Raw genomic sequence first — 17,542 nt, 5'->3', positions numbered from 1 at the left:
GCAGAAAGTCAGCAACAAATATTGATTAAGCTCCTACTACGTGCCAGGCAGGGTAACAAGAGGTGAGAGTACAAATAAGTCACAATAAGAAAAATGAATTAAATACTTAGCAGGTGCCAGACACTAGGGATACAGACAAGTTACAAGAATAAGGAGCAAGTATTAAGCACCTACTATGTGCTACGCATTGGAGATATAAGGAAAGACAACAGTTCCTGCCCTCAAGGAGCTTATAATCTAATGCAGGAGACAACCTGCAAACAATTATATCTAAATGCTATATTATGATGTTAAAGGGAAAGCATTAGTACTAAAGGGAACTGGGAAAGGCTTCTTGCAAAAGATGGGTATTTTAGTTGGAATTTGAAGGAAATCAGGAGATAGGGGTGAGGAGGGAGATCACTGTAGTCATGGGGATAATCAGGGCAAAGACTCAGAGTTGGGAGATAGGAGTGTTCCATCTGAGAAACAACTAGACAAATATGGCTGAACTACAATGTAGGGAGACTGGAAAGGCAGGAAGGGGTCAGATTTGCCAAGCGAATGAAATGCCAGACAGAAGAGTTTACATTTGATCCCTGCAACAGGAAGTCACCGTCATATTCAGAACAAATCAAAAACAGTCTTATAATGATATATATTTAAAACCAATAAAAACAGCTCCATATACTTTCGTTACCATGACAAATGAGTAAATTACATCAGAACAATTAAAAGAAATAATTAAAAATAGTGAATTGGAAACTCTACTAATGTTTATAGAGTGTCTAAAATGGGCTAGCTGGTCTTAGGAACATTCAGAATGACCTGTGCATACAAAGTTGAGCAGGTAGAGCCCCAGTCTTGAAGCAATCTGGAGGCCCCCCGTTCTAGTCCACTATAAATAACTAGCAATCCAAAAGGTCCCAATTTAGCCTGAATATATTTTATTTGTACATCGTTGCTTGTAGATTGTTTCTCCCTTTAGACGGGAAACTCCTCCAGGGCAGACTGTTTGTTTTTTTTTTTTTAATTTCCCTAGGACTTAACCCAGTGCCCAGCACACAGTCAGAACTTAATAAATGTTTGTTGCTTTTCCTTGCACCTTGACTCTCCATTGTTCAAAAAAAAAAATTCTGACACCAGTTGCTGCAATAAAATTTATCTGTATATGTTTTATGCCATGATGAACATGTATGACAAAATCATCACTGGAGAATCAATAGTAAAAAGAATGATCATGTATCTAATAAGTGCATCTTTGATAACCGGATTTACATTATTAATATTTTGATTCAGTTGAACATTCAAAGTTCATTAAAAATTTGACAATTGCTAAAATTATCCCAGGGGTGGAATCCCTTTCACACAGAAAAATGGATTTTTGTTGCAATGGATCATAAAGTGGAGTTCAGTTTTATTATTAGTGATAATCATTCACTATGGATTTGCTCTATTTTTTAGAACTATATACCTACAATTTGGACACTTAAGGTATAATCCCAGTCGCCCTATCCTAATTATAGTTCTGACTGCCCGTGGATACGAACCAATCAACATCTAGAACTTTAAGCAGGCTTTTATAGGCTTTAATACTGCTCAACGGGACATTAAAAGAATTGAACCTCACCCTTTTACCAAAAAAATGAAACTCCCAAGATCACTCATCTGTTTTTATCACACCATTCTGAAGTCACTGGAAAAATAATCAAAAGCAAGCATATTTAAAAAGCCTTCTCGTTCCAGCAGCTCAGCTGGTATGCAGCGTACCGGATAAGGGGAATTTTTACATGCCCAACATAGGACAATAGAGAATTCCAATAACATGAACCTTGGACCTAGGACTAAGAAACTATGCATATTTAGGCAAGAAACAACTTCCTGTGATTAGTGCCACCAGAAGTAAGGCTGTCGTAACAAAGTCAGAATGAAAAGACACTTTCTAGCCAGAGATGCTGTAATAACTGTGATGTATGTATGTGCACGTGGACGTACATAAGCACACAAGCATCTAAGTAAGATCCCTGAGAGTTGGGACTCTCTCCTTTTTGTATCTGAATCTCTACAACCTGGCACATAGTTGGCCCTTTATAGGTGTCTGTTGAACAAATGGTTGAATTTCTGAAATACTAAAATAATTCACTCTGTATCTTAAACTTGGGTCCTCTCTCATTTAAAAAATTCTAATTAGAAAATATCAGTAACTTTCCTTTTGAAAAATTACTTCTGAAGAGACTGTAAAAAGTATTTGTCCTCTCTATAAAATCTCAAGTTAACAAGCATTTACTGAGTACCTACTATGTGCCAGGCACTATGTTAAGCACTGGGGATAAATATATAAATACACACACACACACACACACACACACACACACACACACACACACACACACACACACACACACAATCCCTACCTTTAAGAAGTTCACAATATAATGGCGGAGGGGTCATGTAAATAACCACACACCAACGAGATATATATATTGAGTGAACTAGAAATGATCCTAGAGAAAAGGCCCTAGTATTAGCAGAGTAATTAAAGAAAACAGATTTGAGGGAAAGTTGTATAGATTTCTGGCAGTTTCCTACAACAATAGTGAATCTTTTGAGAATTTCCTGCAGAAAATATTTCTTTAGACCAGGTATTTTTAGAGATTTGCAAACTTGAAGAAAAAAATATTTTATATATCTATATCTACATCTATGTATACACACATGCATGTGTTTTAGGATAGCTAGATGGTAATGAGTTTGGAGTCGGAAAAACTAATCTTCCTGTTGTGTGACCCTGGGCAAGCCATTTTTTAGTCCTGTTTGCCTCAATTTCCTCCTCTGTAAAATGGGCGGGAGAAGGAAATGGGAAACCACTCTAATATCTCTGCCAAGAAATCCCAAAGATATCCATGCTTATATTTTGAAAATAAAATACTTTAATAAAAAAGAAAAAAAAAAAAAGAAAATCCAAAGAGAAACATGAAGGACATGATTGAAAAATAGCATTTCGATATGGCTGGTTTCCTTTGTAAGCCTATGTTTTAAGTAATGTGTTTAAAAGCATTATTCTAAGAACAGTCCATAAACTTCATCAGTTAAGAATGGTTCTTTCTTAGTGACTTTTAAACAATGTTTGGTCCTCACTAGTACCATAAAGACTTATCCATCTCAAAGAAAGCACAACTCACCAGCACTGGGATAGAAAGCCAGGTCTTTCACAAATCCTACCTTGATGTCACATCCTGGGTAGACGAATACCATGTCTTCTCTCCCAAGCATAAAACATCCTCCAAGCAGTAGGATCATAATTAAACTATTTTCACCTAGACATAATTTGCAATAGTGACTTTAGGTGAGTACATGAAGGATCACCTTTTATAAGTTGTCTTCTGATTAAGACCACAAATAAGCATGGCGGAACCCCACGCATCCCTGCTACCCTCTTGAGAAGCTTTCTGTAATAAGTAGAATTTAGGATATTCAGACTGGCAAGAAATGTCTACCATGGTTATCAGCATTGGAGCCCATTGAACATATCTGATAGGAAGACAAGATATATTTTCATTACTACTGAGGATGTACTACTGAGAATCCGGATGGTTTATTTTTTGTTTGTTTTGGCTTGGGCCAGGTCCATGTACCCGCCCAGCCCTGGGAATCTTGAATACAAACAACCAAAAAAACCCGAAAAACAAAACCAAACAAAAAACACGCTCTGTTCTCAGCTCTTTGCATGGCCCCCATTGTGTCCCACTTCCCTTATTGATGAAAGTGAAAATGAAACCAACACAAACACTCCATTGTTAAGTAGGAAATGGGTATTGGCAAGGGCAGGATTTTAACCAAACAGAACTGGTTGAGTCATAACGCGGAGGGGCTAAATGGGCAGGGAATCTCAGGAGTCTTTCCGGCTGGATAGGTGCTCCCCGGCTTCCCTCAGAGAGGATGAGATTGCAGGGGTAGCGGGGTTTTTCCATTATATTCCCCCGTAAGGCTCTTGGCCTGATTTATTCAGTATGTGCTGGCAAGAGTCAGGAGGCTTCTGTGGGAGCGAGCACGCTGCCCAAGGAGGGCCACAAATCCTGCCAGGTCTCCATAGTAAATATAACATGCCCGAAGAGGAAAACAAGCATAAACAATTTATTTTCTCTAGTAAATGATGACATTGTTCAGCCAACTTCTGGTCCTGCTTCACCCTATCACTTGGAAATAACCAATTCAGGACTGTTCCAAGGACACAATGGCATAAAGCTCACATTCACAATGCAATTGGTCATGGTAGAGTGGAAAGGGCCTTCAGAAGACCGGGCTTTGTCTCTGCCAGTGGCCCCTGTGATGTTGCTTAAACCCTTTTGGGCTCCTCAGTGTAATCATCTGTAAAATGGGTATGTGTGGTAGAGTTTGGACCAGACAACCATAAGATATCTTTCTGGCACAAGTCTGCAATCCTAATGATACCCAAAGTGCTGAGAATGGAGAATGCTCCAATTATCGTATGTATTCGACACACATATTTTACTTTAGTTTGCCCTACTCCAAACTCTTGAAATGGAATCACCACTCTGGTGGTGCATCTATAGATGCAGCTCCAAGGCCATCTGGGCTGGTTCCTTCATTTTAGACAGAAGACTGAGGCCCGGAGAAGTTAGAGACCAGGTCTCCTCTGACTCCCAGCATCCTATCAACTCTTCTAATTTTCACATCTTTTCTCCATGTTTGTTAAAAAATGCAGTCTGATCTACTTTTTAGGGGCTAATTACCTTTGGTTTCTAGGTTAAAATTCAAACTCTTTAGCCTGGTATTTAAACCTCTTTAAAAAGTGGGTCTAACCTAGCAAGGTGCTGGATGGCGCAGTGGATAGAGCATCAGCCCTGAAGTCAGGAGGACCTGAGTTCAAAGTTGACCTCAGACACTTAACACTTCCTAACTGTGGGACCCTGAGCAAGTCACTTAACCCCAATTGCCTCAGCAAAAAAAAAAAAAAAAAAAAAAAAAAAAAAAAAGACAATGATGATGACGGCGGCAGCTAATATTTACATATATGCCATATAGTATGTGTATGTATCCATGTATATATATATTAATGCCAGTCACTTGTTCTAAACACTTGACCATTCTTCATTTGATGAAATTGAGTTTACAGATGAGGAATTTGAGAAAAACAGGGATAAGTGATTTGCCCAGCACCACTTAGCTATTAAGTGTCTGAGGTTGGATTTGAACTCCAGCACTCTAGCCATTGAACCACCTAATTTTATTTCCTATCAATCTCCACTGATTTTCTATGTCCCCTAATTTTTTTCTCATTGCCCATCCTATATCTCCTATCAGAAGAATTTTCCTTAAGGTAAAATTTCCTTAACACCATGGGATTTCCTTACTCAGCCAACTTCAATGATCCCCTAATTGCTCTTAGAATAAAAAATAAACTCATTTGTTTGTTTAGCTTTTAAAGCCCTTTGCAATCTAGCCCTAACCTACTTCAATAGTAGAAAATAATTTCCTTGAGTGCAAGATCTGTTTTTTGCTTTTGTGTTTCAGAAGCTAGCCTAAATGTTTGCTGAATAGAATAAAACCACTTAAATTTATAATGAAATGTCATTAAAGTAACGAGTCATCATATCAATACAGGAAACAAAAATATCATGGAAATAAGAGATATAATTCACATTCTACAACACCAATAGGGAAAGAGTGGTTAACTGCATAGTCTAGGCTTGATTTGAGAACATATCTTGTATCCCACCTTGCCACATAAGAAAATGGTGACTTATAGATAAAGATGGATGCATTGACATGGCCTTTCATGAGAAATGGCAGCAGCCAAGGTGAGAAGGGTGGCAAAGAGACCCATCACGTAGATATACACACTGATAATCTCACACAGTGTGGTGGAATGAGGATGTGAGTTTTATTAATCAGAGAACAAATGGTTCTAGTTCTAGTTCAAACTAACAATAGAATACAATTCTTTAAGACCTGAATCAAGGCAGTAGGACTCTAGTGACAGGAAAGGCATGGTGGAAAGAAGAGTGGATTCAAGGTTAGAAAGCCTTTGAACAAGAATTTCTTCTCTTGGATCCTCTATGAAGACAGGAGTCTCCAGCCCCTTTCAGCCAAGGCTTCTACATGGTTAAGGGCTCAAGTGAATGAAAGCATTTAACCCCTTTCTTTGTGCCAAGCACTATGATAAAAGCTGGGAATGCAAATATAAAAATGGGACAGTTTCTACTCTCAAGGAGTTTACAGGCTAATTGGGGGAGACCACCCATAAAAGGCAGGTGGAGAGATCCCTAAGTTGCAAAAGTACTAGAAAGAAGGATAAGGTCCAGGGGTATGGAGGACACCAAAGCAGGGCAAAAAGAAAGAAAATCTGGAGAACCTCAAGGAGTAAACACAAAATCCTCTGTTTAGTTTTTACAGACCTTCCTAATCCAGATCCTTCCTACCTCGCAAGTCTTCCTATAACCTCTACTTTTATTCAGTGAACTCCAAGCCTGGTACTCTATCCATTGAACCACCTAGTTTCTTTGGTTTTCCTTGTATTTAACACAATCTCTCAGCTCCTTGCATTTCCATTGATTGTATCCCTGTCTGGAAAGACTCCTACCTTCTCTAGCTTCCTTCATGTCTCTGCTAAAGTCCCACCTCATTCCTTAGTCTTAGTGCTTTCCCTGAGAACTCCCCACCCCAATTTATCCTGTATAAATCTTGTTTATATGGTTATTTACAGGTTGATTATTTATTAATTAGCATTTGCATAGGACTTTTGAGGTTTACAAAATACTTTACAAATATTATTTCATCTGTCACAATAATCCTGTAAGGCAGGTACTGTTATTAACCCCTGTCCCCCACATTTTACAGATGAGAAAACGGAGTCTGAAATATTCAGTCACTTACTCAGGGTACCACAGATACTAAAAAACTAGCCAAGAGACAAAGACAAATAAGAAAGAATAGTTTCCCAGCTATTTGACGAGTTACTAAAAAATGTTTGTTGAACAAGTGGATATTTCTAATGGAGCAATTACGGGTAAGATGTTTATGCCCCTAAACCTCCCATTTCTTCATCTGCAAAATGATGATCCTGATACCAGCTTCACAGAATAGTTTGAAGGAAGCAGCTCTGTAAACCTTGGAGAACAAGCTATTCCTACGATAACAAAAGTGGCTGAGATAATCAGTAATGGGGTTATGTAGGGAAAGATGTAGATATTTCATAGTAGAATTAAAACATCATGGATACCTGGAGTTCTTAATAAAATCTACACATTAAAACTAGCTACTTATTCTAGAAGACTATAAATTACACTTCAAAAAATGGTAAATTCAGACCAAAAATCAGCCAATAAGCATTTATTAACTATCTGCAAAGTAGTAGAGAGAATGGGTACAGTTTTGGCCTTTATGGTTTTTATAATCTTAAGGCTAAACTCTGATGAGTCAGTTTGGGGTCACAGAGATGATGCTAGGAATGAAATTTGGAAGTGCTCCATCCCTAAACGGATTTTCGCCAACAAGTTCTTTGTTCCTTGAATAGGGCACATTTCTTCACCTAGGCATCTATAAAATAAGAATGTTACCCAAAAAGTTACTAACTCTTCTTTCAGTTTGAAAATTTAAGTTCTAAAAGCATCCCCTGATTTAAGCAACAAATTTCACACAACTTTTGTAGCCAACAGAGTGCATGAAAAAGCCTGCTCACTATATCAGTCACAGAGTAACCGCATCTTCATCAAAGTCACAGGTTAACCATGTCCAGGATGGAGATCAGATAAGTCAGGTCTAGAAACATTTATTAAGTATCTACTATGAGATAGGCACTGTGCTAAGTGCAAATGATACAAAGAAAGGTGAAACTAGTCAATCCTGGGTACCATAATCAGTCCATTTAAAATTTCCTTATGTCCCATTCTAGCTGTACAGAAGGAACACAGAACTATTTAGCTGCTGCCAAAACTGCTGCGGAGATGATCAGCTAGTGCTTCCCCCTTCCTCAGCTGCCCCCCCCATCTTTAAAGACAATGCATACCCAAAAAAGGGTTAATATGTTCAAAAGTCTAAAATTTGACTGATTTTTACTCAATCATAGATGTGATAAATGTTTCAGTTTTTCATTATGCTAGTCACTGTAAGTCATCATATTGAAAACTATCTTCCTTACACGATATTTTTGGGGAGCCAAGACATCTTTAACCGCATGAGTTAATATTCTGTAGAGGTTCTGTGCAATGGAAAGAACCTCCCTGAGACATGTTTAGGAGGATACATTCCAGACTCCCTCAGTTCTTCTGAACACTACAAGCTCAATACACCAAAAAAGGTCAGAGAAGTCCATTTTTCATAGTTTCAGAGAGCCGACATGGTGCAAAGCCAGATACATTAGGTACTATATTAGGTGTAAGTTCACAATGGGTGAAATGCATTAAGCTTGAAGGATATCTCAATATCTGAGTCTACATGATAATAAAAGAGGCAATGACTAAAGAATAGTTTTAAGTCAGATAAAAAGCATGGGTTTTTAATACAGTAAAGACACATTTTTTTATTATAGAGGACAGAGAAAATGTTTCTTCTTTATTGCTAAGTATCCAGGCTACACCCTATGAAACTATTCCATAAATTTTAAATAAAAATATTTTGTAATAAAGCAATACTATTTCCTAATTCGCAGATGTGCACATATGCATTTTTGTTTATATTCATTATCCTAAATCCAGGTATGTAGCCACTGCATTTCTCTAAATCTCGAAATTTTCTTGCCCTCCCCCAGGTTATTTTCCCCCTTGTCAAGAAATAGTTTCCAAAAATCCAGTTATAAGAAAAACATGGATGAAATAAAAACATCCTCAAATAACACCTGTTGAACTATGCCTACTGGCTAACTCACTGGCCAGAAACAGAGGATGTGATTGGCTCATGATGTCTATAAGTAGGGAAACTTTTCATAGATAAGCCAGAGACAAAGTGAAGAGACAGAAATGTTATAGGTGCACAGGAGAGGGCCAACAGATTTTTAATCATCTGAGAAAGATACTATCTTTAACCTGTAAAAATTGGGAAGGCTTCAAGGAGGTAGCCCCTGAAGTGAGCCTTGAAGGATGCCAACTGGAGCCCAAGGGGAAGAGTGAGGAGGAAAAAAACCTCTCAAGTTTGGGAGAGAAACTGGAAAGTGCAGGCTAAAGTTGGGGCACAGAAAAAAGATGAATTTGGATGGGAAGCAGCACATGAAAAATAAACAGTGTGAGAGGTGTTAAACAACCAAGCTAAGGAGGTTAGACATTATTCAGGAGCATACAGAGAGTTATTAGAAGATTTTGCAATGCAATGGGGGGGGGGAGGTGGAGAGAAGAGGGGGACATGCTTCAAAAACTTAATCAGCAATGGACAGAGAAAGAAAAAACAGGCCTCGGGAAGAGACTATAAGAAGTTGTAATACTCCAGGACAAGAAAAAACTAGAGGCCTGAATTAAACTGGTGGCAGATTTTTAGAGAACAGGAGGAGAGAAGCCTGAGGAAGTGAAATGGAGGGGCTAGCTCTGGAAACAAGAAGGATATTTCTTTCTTACACTAGAGAATGGAAAAACCTATCATTGCATCTAGAATGCTATCTGTGGCAAAAACCAATGACTAAGGTTCACGATGACCCTGAGATGTCAAGGAAGTTAAATCATATAAGTTAAATCCTCTGTTTGGGGAGACAAAACTACACAGAATATATATATTTTAAATATTTCTCTCAAAAATCTGTGGGGTTTTTTTTTTTTTAAAGTTTAGTATGACAAAGGTCAAATTCTCAGAAGGAATAATTTCCTGTCAATTCTAGGTAACAGAGATTTTTTTTAAAAGAGAAGTTACATAGCATCTTGGGAAGAGAAAAAGAATACTGGAGGAAGCTGGAAAACAAAAGTCTAAATTCCGCTGTCTGACATTAGCTATATATGAGTCTGGGCAAATCATTTAATTTCAGTGCCTTGACTGGCAAAGCAAGGATAATATTTTCTCTATCTAAAGAGTTGTTGTCAGAACCAAGTGATGTAAGTTATGAGAAGTATTTTGTAAGCTTCAGATGCCAGTGACCAACAATAAATCTCTTCCTTCTTCTTTAGACCCACTAAATTGATTCCTGACTTTCTGTGTGAAGATTTTTATTCATGTCACAATTTTTAAGTCTTTCCATTTTCTCCATCTGTAAAAAGGCATAGATTCATGCTCCTTATGATTTCCTAAGGAGAAGGACCCCTTTGTGAAAAAGCTTCAACTTTGACAGAAAGTAGCTACTTGGATACAAATTGTTGGGCTTTTTCACACATTCATGGATATATGTACTAATACACAAATACTCTGAAGTTTTGTTAATGCCTTTTGTTTATTACATTAGTCATTTTCTGAATAACTCCAGCAAAATCTTCCACTGAAAAAAAGCTAAGCAATTGTGTCTGAGAATACGTGTAACATTCTGCACCTACAGGCCTTCATTTCTCTAGCAAAAGGAGTGAAGTATTTTATCAATTGACCTCTAAGGCCATGATTACATTTAAGCTGAATTAAGCTGCCTTTTAGTTTTCTTTTCATATGCATTAATGTAATCAATGTGTTTATAAATTTACAAAAAAATCAAGGGGACGAAATGAAATTGGTTATTTTTTTTTTTTGGAGGGCTGTCAATTATCCTAGAGTTGAATAATCTGATCTCATTTCTTTAGCTTGCCAAACCCCAAAGACTCTAGGGGCAAAAAATAGCTTTGTCTTCAAATAAGTCATCAAGTTTCAAAAACACTGCATTCTTTCTAAACCATCACTTTCAGCTTGACTCTGAGACGTTCAATTCATACATTCAACTTCTTCCATTCCCTTTGGGGCCAAGATAAAGGATTAAAGAAAGTATCTTAGACCAAGAGGAAGCTTAGGTACAAGAAAGGCAACATGGTATAGTGGGGAGAAGGGGATAATTTGACTAAAAGGCAAGGAAACCTGGTCTGTATTCTGATTCAGAAACTTCAACTATTGGACTCTAGATAAGATATGGGGTTTTCTTGAATGTGAAAGGACTTCATATTATATTTTACCTCATAGGCTTGTGAGGAAAATGCTGTGTAAATTTCCATATAAAATATTTCTTCTACTATTCACAATCCAACAGACAGAGGGAAATTAGCCTTCATAAGGACCTTAAAAAAATTTCAATGAATAAAAATCTATTTCCTCTTCTTTCTATTTCTTCTTGCATTGAGGGAAAAAAGAACAATAAACTATAAACAAAGAAAATATTGTCAAGAGAACAAATTCTCATATTGGCCATGTCCAAAAAATAGGTTTCAATTTGTACAGAATGGTAACACCTTTAGGTGAATCACGAATATGGTATATACAAGATTCTTTGATTTTAAGTTACATATTCTAATGAATCCACATGCTACCTACTGGCTGTGCATAAATAGAGAAGCCCAACAGGTTAGGGTAGAATCATTAAAATGGGGGGAGAGGGCAGAGTAAAATAAATTCATGATGAGAGACAAGGGGATATCAAGGGCTAGCCTTGGAACCAGACACTAGGGATCAACTCCTGCCATGGACACATTCTGGCTGGTGGTTCTAGGCAAGTCTCAACTTCTTAGACTAGAAGTTGTATAGAAAATTCAGCTCTGTATTGGTAAAAGGGGGTGAAATCAAAGGTGTATTACAAACAATGTTTTCATTATTAATTAACAGTGATTAATTTCAGAAATTTGTTGTCATTCAATAAGCATTTATTAAGTCCTTACTTTTTGTAGAGATTGTAATACGCCCTGATGGCAGTGATAGGGACTGTAGCTTGTGATTTTAATGATAATTCTTCAATTAGAAAATTCCCTCTACAAGTGGCGCCAAATATATAAACCACAGCTAGTCTGTGACCTCAAGATATTCCATCATATTATAGCCTTCCTCAAAGTCCCAATAAGATTAAAAAGTCAGCTGCTTCTATTATTAATTTGCTTTGTATAAGGAATATATCAAGTATATATCATTTTACTATTTATACCATTGTTACTAAATTCTAGCATGATATCCTGAAAGTGACTGTGAGGAAAGGGAACTTTGCTGAATTTTCTCCTTAAGAACTATTAAAAATGAATATGGAAGATGTACCGGACCAGTGATTTCTTTGGTAAGCAAACACTCTCCCCTCACACAGGCTGGCATCTCCTCTGCAATTTTCAGTCCTAGCACTTCCTGGCTCTATCAGGATAGTATACTGATTCTGCCCTCAAAATGGATATAAAAGCTATGAAAAAGTGATCACTTTGGTAACAAGTCTTTTCTAATGGGTATGCATCTGTAGCAGCACATTAATAAATAGACTTTTCCCCCTTATTCATAAGAAAAAATTAGATTTGTATCTCCTCCCACCCCAGGGGGGAAAAATTATCTGAATTACACAGATATTCATAGGTTAGTTGAATTTCATGGATTATTTTCATAGATGGTTTGAATTATTTATAGATTTTCTTAGATTATTTGAATTTCATAGAATTTCAGTGTCCACCCCTCCCCCAAATTTCCTATCCCAGGCCAGTGAAGTCCTCCTGAGGAGATGGCTGTGGCTACTTAAATAGTTCAGTGGTACATGAACTTGAGCAGGTCCTATAAAGAAAAAGAAACTAGGAATCTGGGCCCAGTCACTGGACTTTTATGTTTCTTTATGCCAGTTGTCTGAGGACCAACCTTAACCATAGTTAAGTTGGAAAAGGTTTATTCCCAGCTGGCTGCAGGCTCATAAATTGTTTTGGTCAAATTGGCTGCTGAAGACCATCCACTATTTTATAAAGGGGCTGACTGCATTGGTGGATGGATGACATGAGTACAGAGCCTTGAAATAGAGAAATTAGAAAAAAAACCATCTTTGGGTATTGCATTTAACTTCAAATAGACATTATTTCAGACAGATCAATTATCCTGTTGCAAATGTACTCACTCATTATCTTTGAGAATTTTTAGAATCATACTACCTGAAAATCCTGACATCTGCCCAAACCACTGAAAACTCAGCTATTTCTGACTTTCTCTATTCCTTTGCATGTGAAGTAATCTGTTTGTATTTTCCTGTCTGGCCATATCAATTTTCAGCACAGAAGAGATTGCTAATTGATCCTACATGCTGACTGGCTTTGCTATTATTTCTCAAATTTAATTATAGAAAAAATTGTAACAAAAATAAAAACCAGGCAAAATTCCCTGTCTTACCGATAGACATTGTGTTCATGTGAATTCGAGATCCATTTTCTGGAACCAAATGAGAGGATCAGATAGCTGGGCTCCATCCATTCATCTTGGACATTATGTAACCACCAGCCCAGCCCCTTCCTCTTGCCCTCTCTATGTATCTCTGTTATCATAAAGCCTATTCAAACTTTTCCCAAGGGCAGGGAACAACACTTACAAGACAGCTTCCTAGGGAAGCCCAAAGCTTACCTCACCCTTCCCAGCGAAGGAAACGAGCAGACCTCGTCTTTTCCAGGGCTGTTATTTTAATAAGCCCTCCAAGGGCTTGCCCTGGTCAGCAGCTGGACTTTTCCTATGTCTTGTTTTCTCTGCATGGGGGTTGGAAGAGCGTGTGTATGGTTCAATCAGGGTGGATCTGTAAACACTGTTAAAACATCCAGAGAAATCTACCTTGGAAATTCCTTTGTCCCAGGGAAAATAGAACAAGTTGGAAGAGTAAATGCTCACAGATTTCCCATTTGCTGGAGTGGGTATTCCTAAAATGGAACCACCAACTGTGTCAAGGTGTGGCTCCTTCTTTGAGGAGTCCTCCTCCAGATCAATGACAAGCTATTAAAAGACTCTCAGTCTCCATTTTACCATCTTTAAGATGGAAATGATAATAGCAATCTATTTCTCAGAGGCGATGTGAGGATCTAATGAGACACATCTATAAAGCACTGACTACACTATTATATAAATTCTACCTGTTATTATTTCCCCTCCCCCAATTCTTAGATTGGGCAGCTAGGTGGCACTGCAGGGGATAGAACACCAGACCAGAATCAGTAACCCCCGAGTTTAAATCTAACTTTAGACACTAGCTGTGTGATCCTGGGCAAGTCACTTCACCCTGTTTGCCTCAGTTTCCTCATCTCCAAAATGAGCTGGAGAAGAAAACAGCAAAACTGCTTCTGTATCTTTGCCAAGAAATCCCCAAAAGGGGTCATAAAAATAACCGAACAATGAAGTTATTAGCTTAGTAGCACAGGGTTTAGAGTACAGGTTTTGGAGTTAAGAAGATCTGAATTAAAATCCTGCCTCAAACAATCCCTAACTGTGTGACCCTGAGCAAGTGGCTCGAACAATTTCAGCTTCAGCTATCCTGTGTGTAAATCAGATATAACAGCAGCAACCTCAAAGGGTTGTTGTGAGGATCAGTCATAGTCAGGCAATCAATAAGCATTTATTAGGCACCTACAAGGTGCTAGGAACTATGCTAAGTACTAAACACAGTCTCTGCTATCAAGGAGTGATCTGATGGAGATAAGATGTAGTGTTTTGCAACACACTAAATAAAAAAGCTGTATGAAAGTGATACATAAATGCTAGACATATCATCAGCATCTTTACTGCTATTGTTATTATTATTGCTGGCATTACTGTTACTGTCATTACTACTATCGTCGCTATGTTGTTACCATCATTATTGTTACTGTCATGATTATCATTCCCCTTATTATCAAATACTGCCATTGTTATTTTGTTGTTATATGAGAGGAAAGAATAGTGAGAGATGCTTCTTGCACTTCTCTGAAAGTGGGCTGGTAGTGAGGGAAGCATGAAACATTATGGGAAAACCTCAATCTCTCCGACTTTGTCCTTTTTATTTCTCCCATACAGAGGCTCACTAGGCATAAACAGAGAGCTTGCCTTTTAAGGGAAGGGACATTTGGCTCCAGGTTTTACATTTCACGAAAATCCTGAGCCTCCTTGAAAAAGAGAGATGGCCACAAGACATCTGAATGAGTAGTAGCTTCTCCTAACTGTTCACCTTCATTAGGGCAGGAACTTGAGGTGAATCTTTTACATTCTATCGAGATGAAGGTCTGCTTTCAGCAGGGCAGGCAGTGTGGGCTCAACCAAGTGCTTTGGGTTTTTGCCTTTAAGACTCAGTCATCTGAATGGAACCCCACAGCCAGAAAATTTCTGGTTCCCAAAGTCAGCATTTCCATCTTCCCATTTAAGCTTTGCCACTTTAAGTCTCCAATAGGCCACGCTTATCAGGCCCCTTCTTCCCCATCTGTGACATAATGGGTAGAAAGGGGACCTGAAAACAGCTGTGGCTGCCAAGGAATGTTTGGAAACTTCTGGTTTCTCTTTAGTAGCTCAGAAGCACCAGGAAGTTTCTGCAACATGTGTGTCCACGACCAACTTGAACATTCACTCATCTGCAAGGACATTCAATCACCTCTGTTCACCAATTTGTCACTGAATCCTTTCATTCACTCATTTAAAACATATTTATTAAGTGTCTGCATGCTATATTCCAAGAAACACTTAAGGTACACAGATTAAAAGCAAAATAGTTTATGCCCTGAAGAAGCTTCCATTCCATTGGGAGAAATAAGTCATATTAGGGAAGGCTTAGAAACAATGTTAAAGATTGAAATCCCCTTGATGAATATCAGCAGGGCTAATAGGAAAATAGGTTTTCCAGAAGTTTGAAACAAATGTATTGTCTCCCTCTCCCTCCTCCCCTAAAAATAGCACTTTCTTACTTACCACTGAGGTAAGAGCCATTTGGAAACTGTAGATCCGGGCAAGGCCAAAATCAGCCAGTTTAATCTGTCCGTTGCTGGTGACAAGGATATTCTGTGGTTTCAGATCACGGTGCACTACTCGGTGTGAATGAAGAAAATCCAGACCTCGGAGCAGTTGAAACATCATGTCCTAAAAATAATCCACAATCAAATAATCAACAGTGATCAAAAAAGAAAAAAAAAAGCATCTCCTGACCAAAGAGTCCCCTTGCCCTGCTATGCCTATGTCACGTTTCCTTCCTCACCAGCGAGGGCATTATCAATATGGAATGAGAGGCAATCTGGTGTCATAATGAATAAAGAGTTGGTCAGAGCCCCATAGTAATAATAATAATAATAAATAAGCTTTTATATAGAACTTTTAGGTTTATAAAGCACTTTACACATATCATTTTGCTTGATCTAATGACTACCCTGGGAAGGAAATAAATAAATGAAAGCAGAGCCTAAATAACCTAACTAGAGCCCCATCATTAGTAAGTATCCGAAGTTTGACTTGAAATCAGATCTTCCTGGATCCAGGTCCAGTACTCAATCCACTAGACCACCTAAAACTTAATGCTTCACTAACTCTGTAAAGATACAAACTGGATCTGTCGCCAGGGCTGTGAGTTTCCAGTTCCAGTGATCCGGGCCCCATATGGAGCCTGACATAAAGCAAACAGCCTAGCCATCAAAGAAATCGATGGATCTCATATTTCTTTTTATAATACGACAAAACTAATATTTAAAATGACATTACAAATGAAGAAATGGAGATTCAGAGATATTCAGGGACTTGCCTAGAATCATACAACTATTAAAGGCTGAATTTGAACTCTGATCTTCCCAACTCCAATTATGGCACTCTATGCAATGAACCTCAAAATGACCTCAAATTAACTGACAGAGAAAAGTAAGACAAAAAGAGGTTGTGATGACCTATCTCCAAGTCTACAGCTTTTTCTATGACATCCCAATGCCGGTATGCAGCACAAATTTACACTGATGAGCAAATCACTGAATTTGGGGGTTGGAAAAAATGAGGTCAAGATTTAGCTCTGAACCTAGAGAATCACTACGTGACCAGTGGAAATCACTGGATCTCTCTGTCAGCCAGAGCTCCCTAAGATTTGAAGTTATAGTTGAGTAGCCAATGGATATCAGTGGGAAGAATTTCCACTCTGAGTTTTCCATAGATGTGAAATCCTAGTTGTGGGGAGAAAAATACAAATTTATATCATTCACACTCATAATTTATCAATATGAGAAATGCCTTCTATCAACACACATCTATGACAATTCTGCAACTTACAGTCTAGAAAGAGGTCTCGGGTGGGGGTAGGGTCACCTAGGGCTCTATGGGATTGGAAAGATGGCTCACATCCCCATGATGACCAATCACTCAAACAGAATCAAACCAACTCTTATTCTCCATCTCCCTGTGCAAGCTCTTACAACCCTTCCCTCCCATTCCCAATACAAAGAATATGCAGTTCCCCAGACCTGGGGTAGTATCCCTCTTTGTATCCCCAATGCTTAGCACAGTGCTTTGCCTGCAGTTAACTATTTAATAAACACTCGCCTTTTTCCCCTCTTTCTCCCTTCTTTCCATCTCTCCCTTTTTTCTTCATCTTTAATTTATTCCTTCTTTCTTTTTTGTCTTTCTTCTTTTTTTCCCTCCATGCCTTTTTCCTTCCTTTTTAATACCTTTATTCCTTCCTTCCCTCCCTCCCCTTTTCCTTCTGTATTCTTTCTGCCTTTTTTCTTTCTTTCCTCCTTCCTTCCTCCTTCCACCA

General features: G+C 38.2%; 1 protein-coding gene across 1 annotated transcript in view; it reads right to left on the bottom strand.

Annotated features, from left to right (window-relative positions):
- CDK6 (cyclin dependent kinase 6) overlaps positions 1–17,542 on the bottom strand; it is a 236,727-nt gene that overhangs the window by 107,813 nt on the left and 111,372 nt on the right. The window contains exon 3 of the mRNA XM_074272228.1: positions 15,727–15,894. Within this exon, the coding sequence (XP_074128329.1) occupies positions 15,727–15,894 (168 nt within the window). The remainder of the gene's footprint in view (positions 1–15,726; positions 15,895–17,542) is intronic.

Source organism: Sminthopsis crassicaudata, chromosome 5 (assembly GCF_048593235.1).
Source record: "Sminthopsis crassicaudata isolate SCR6 chromosome 5, ASM4859323v1, whole genome shotgun sequence".
Classification (NCBI taxonomy): domain Eukaryota; kingdom Metazoa; phylum Chordata; class Mammalia; order Dasyuromorphia; family Dasyuridae; genus Sminthopsis; species Sminthopsis crassicaudata.
Note: the sequence above shows the minus strand (reverse complement) of the source record. Positions and strands in the feature narration are given on the sequence as shown.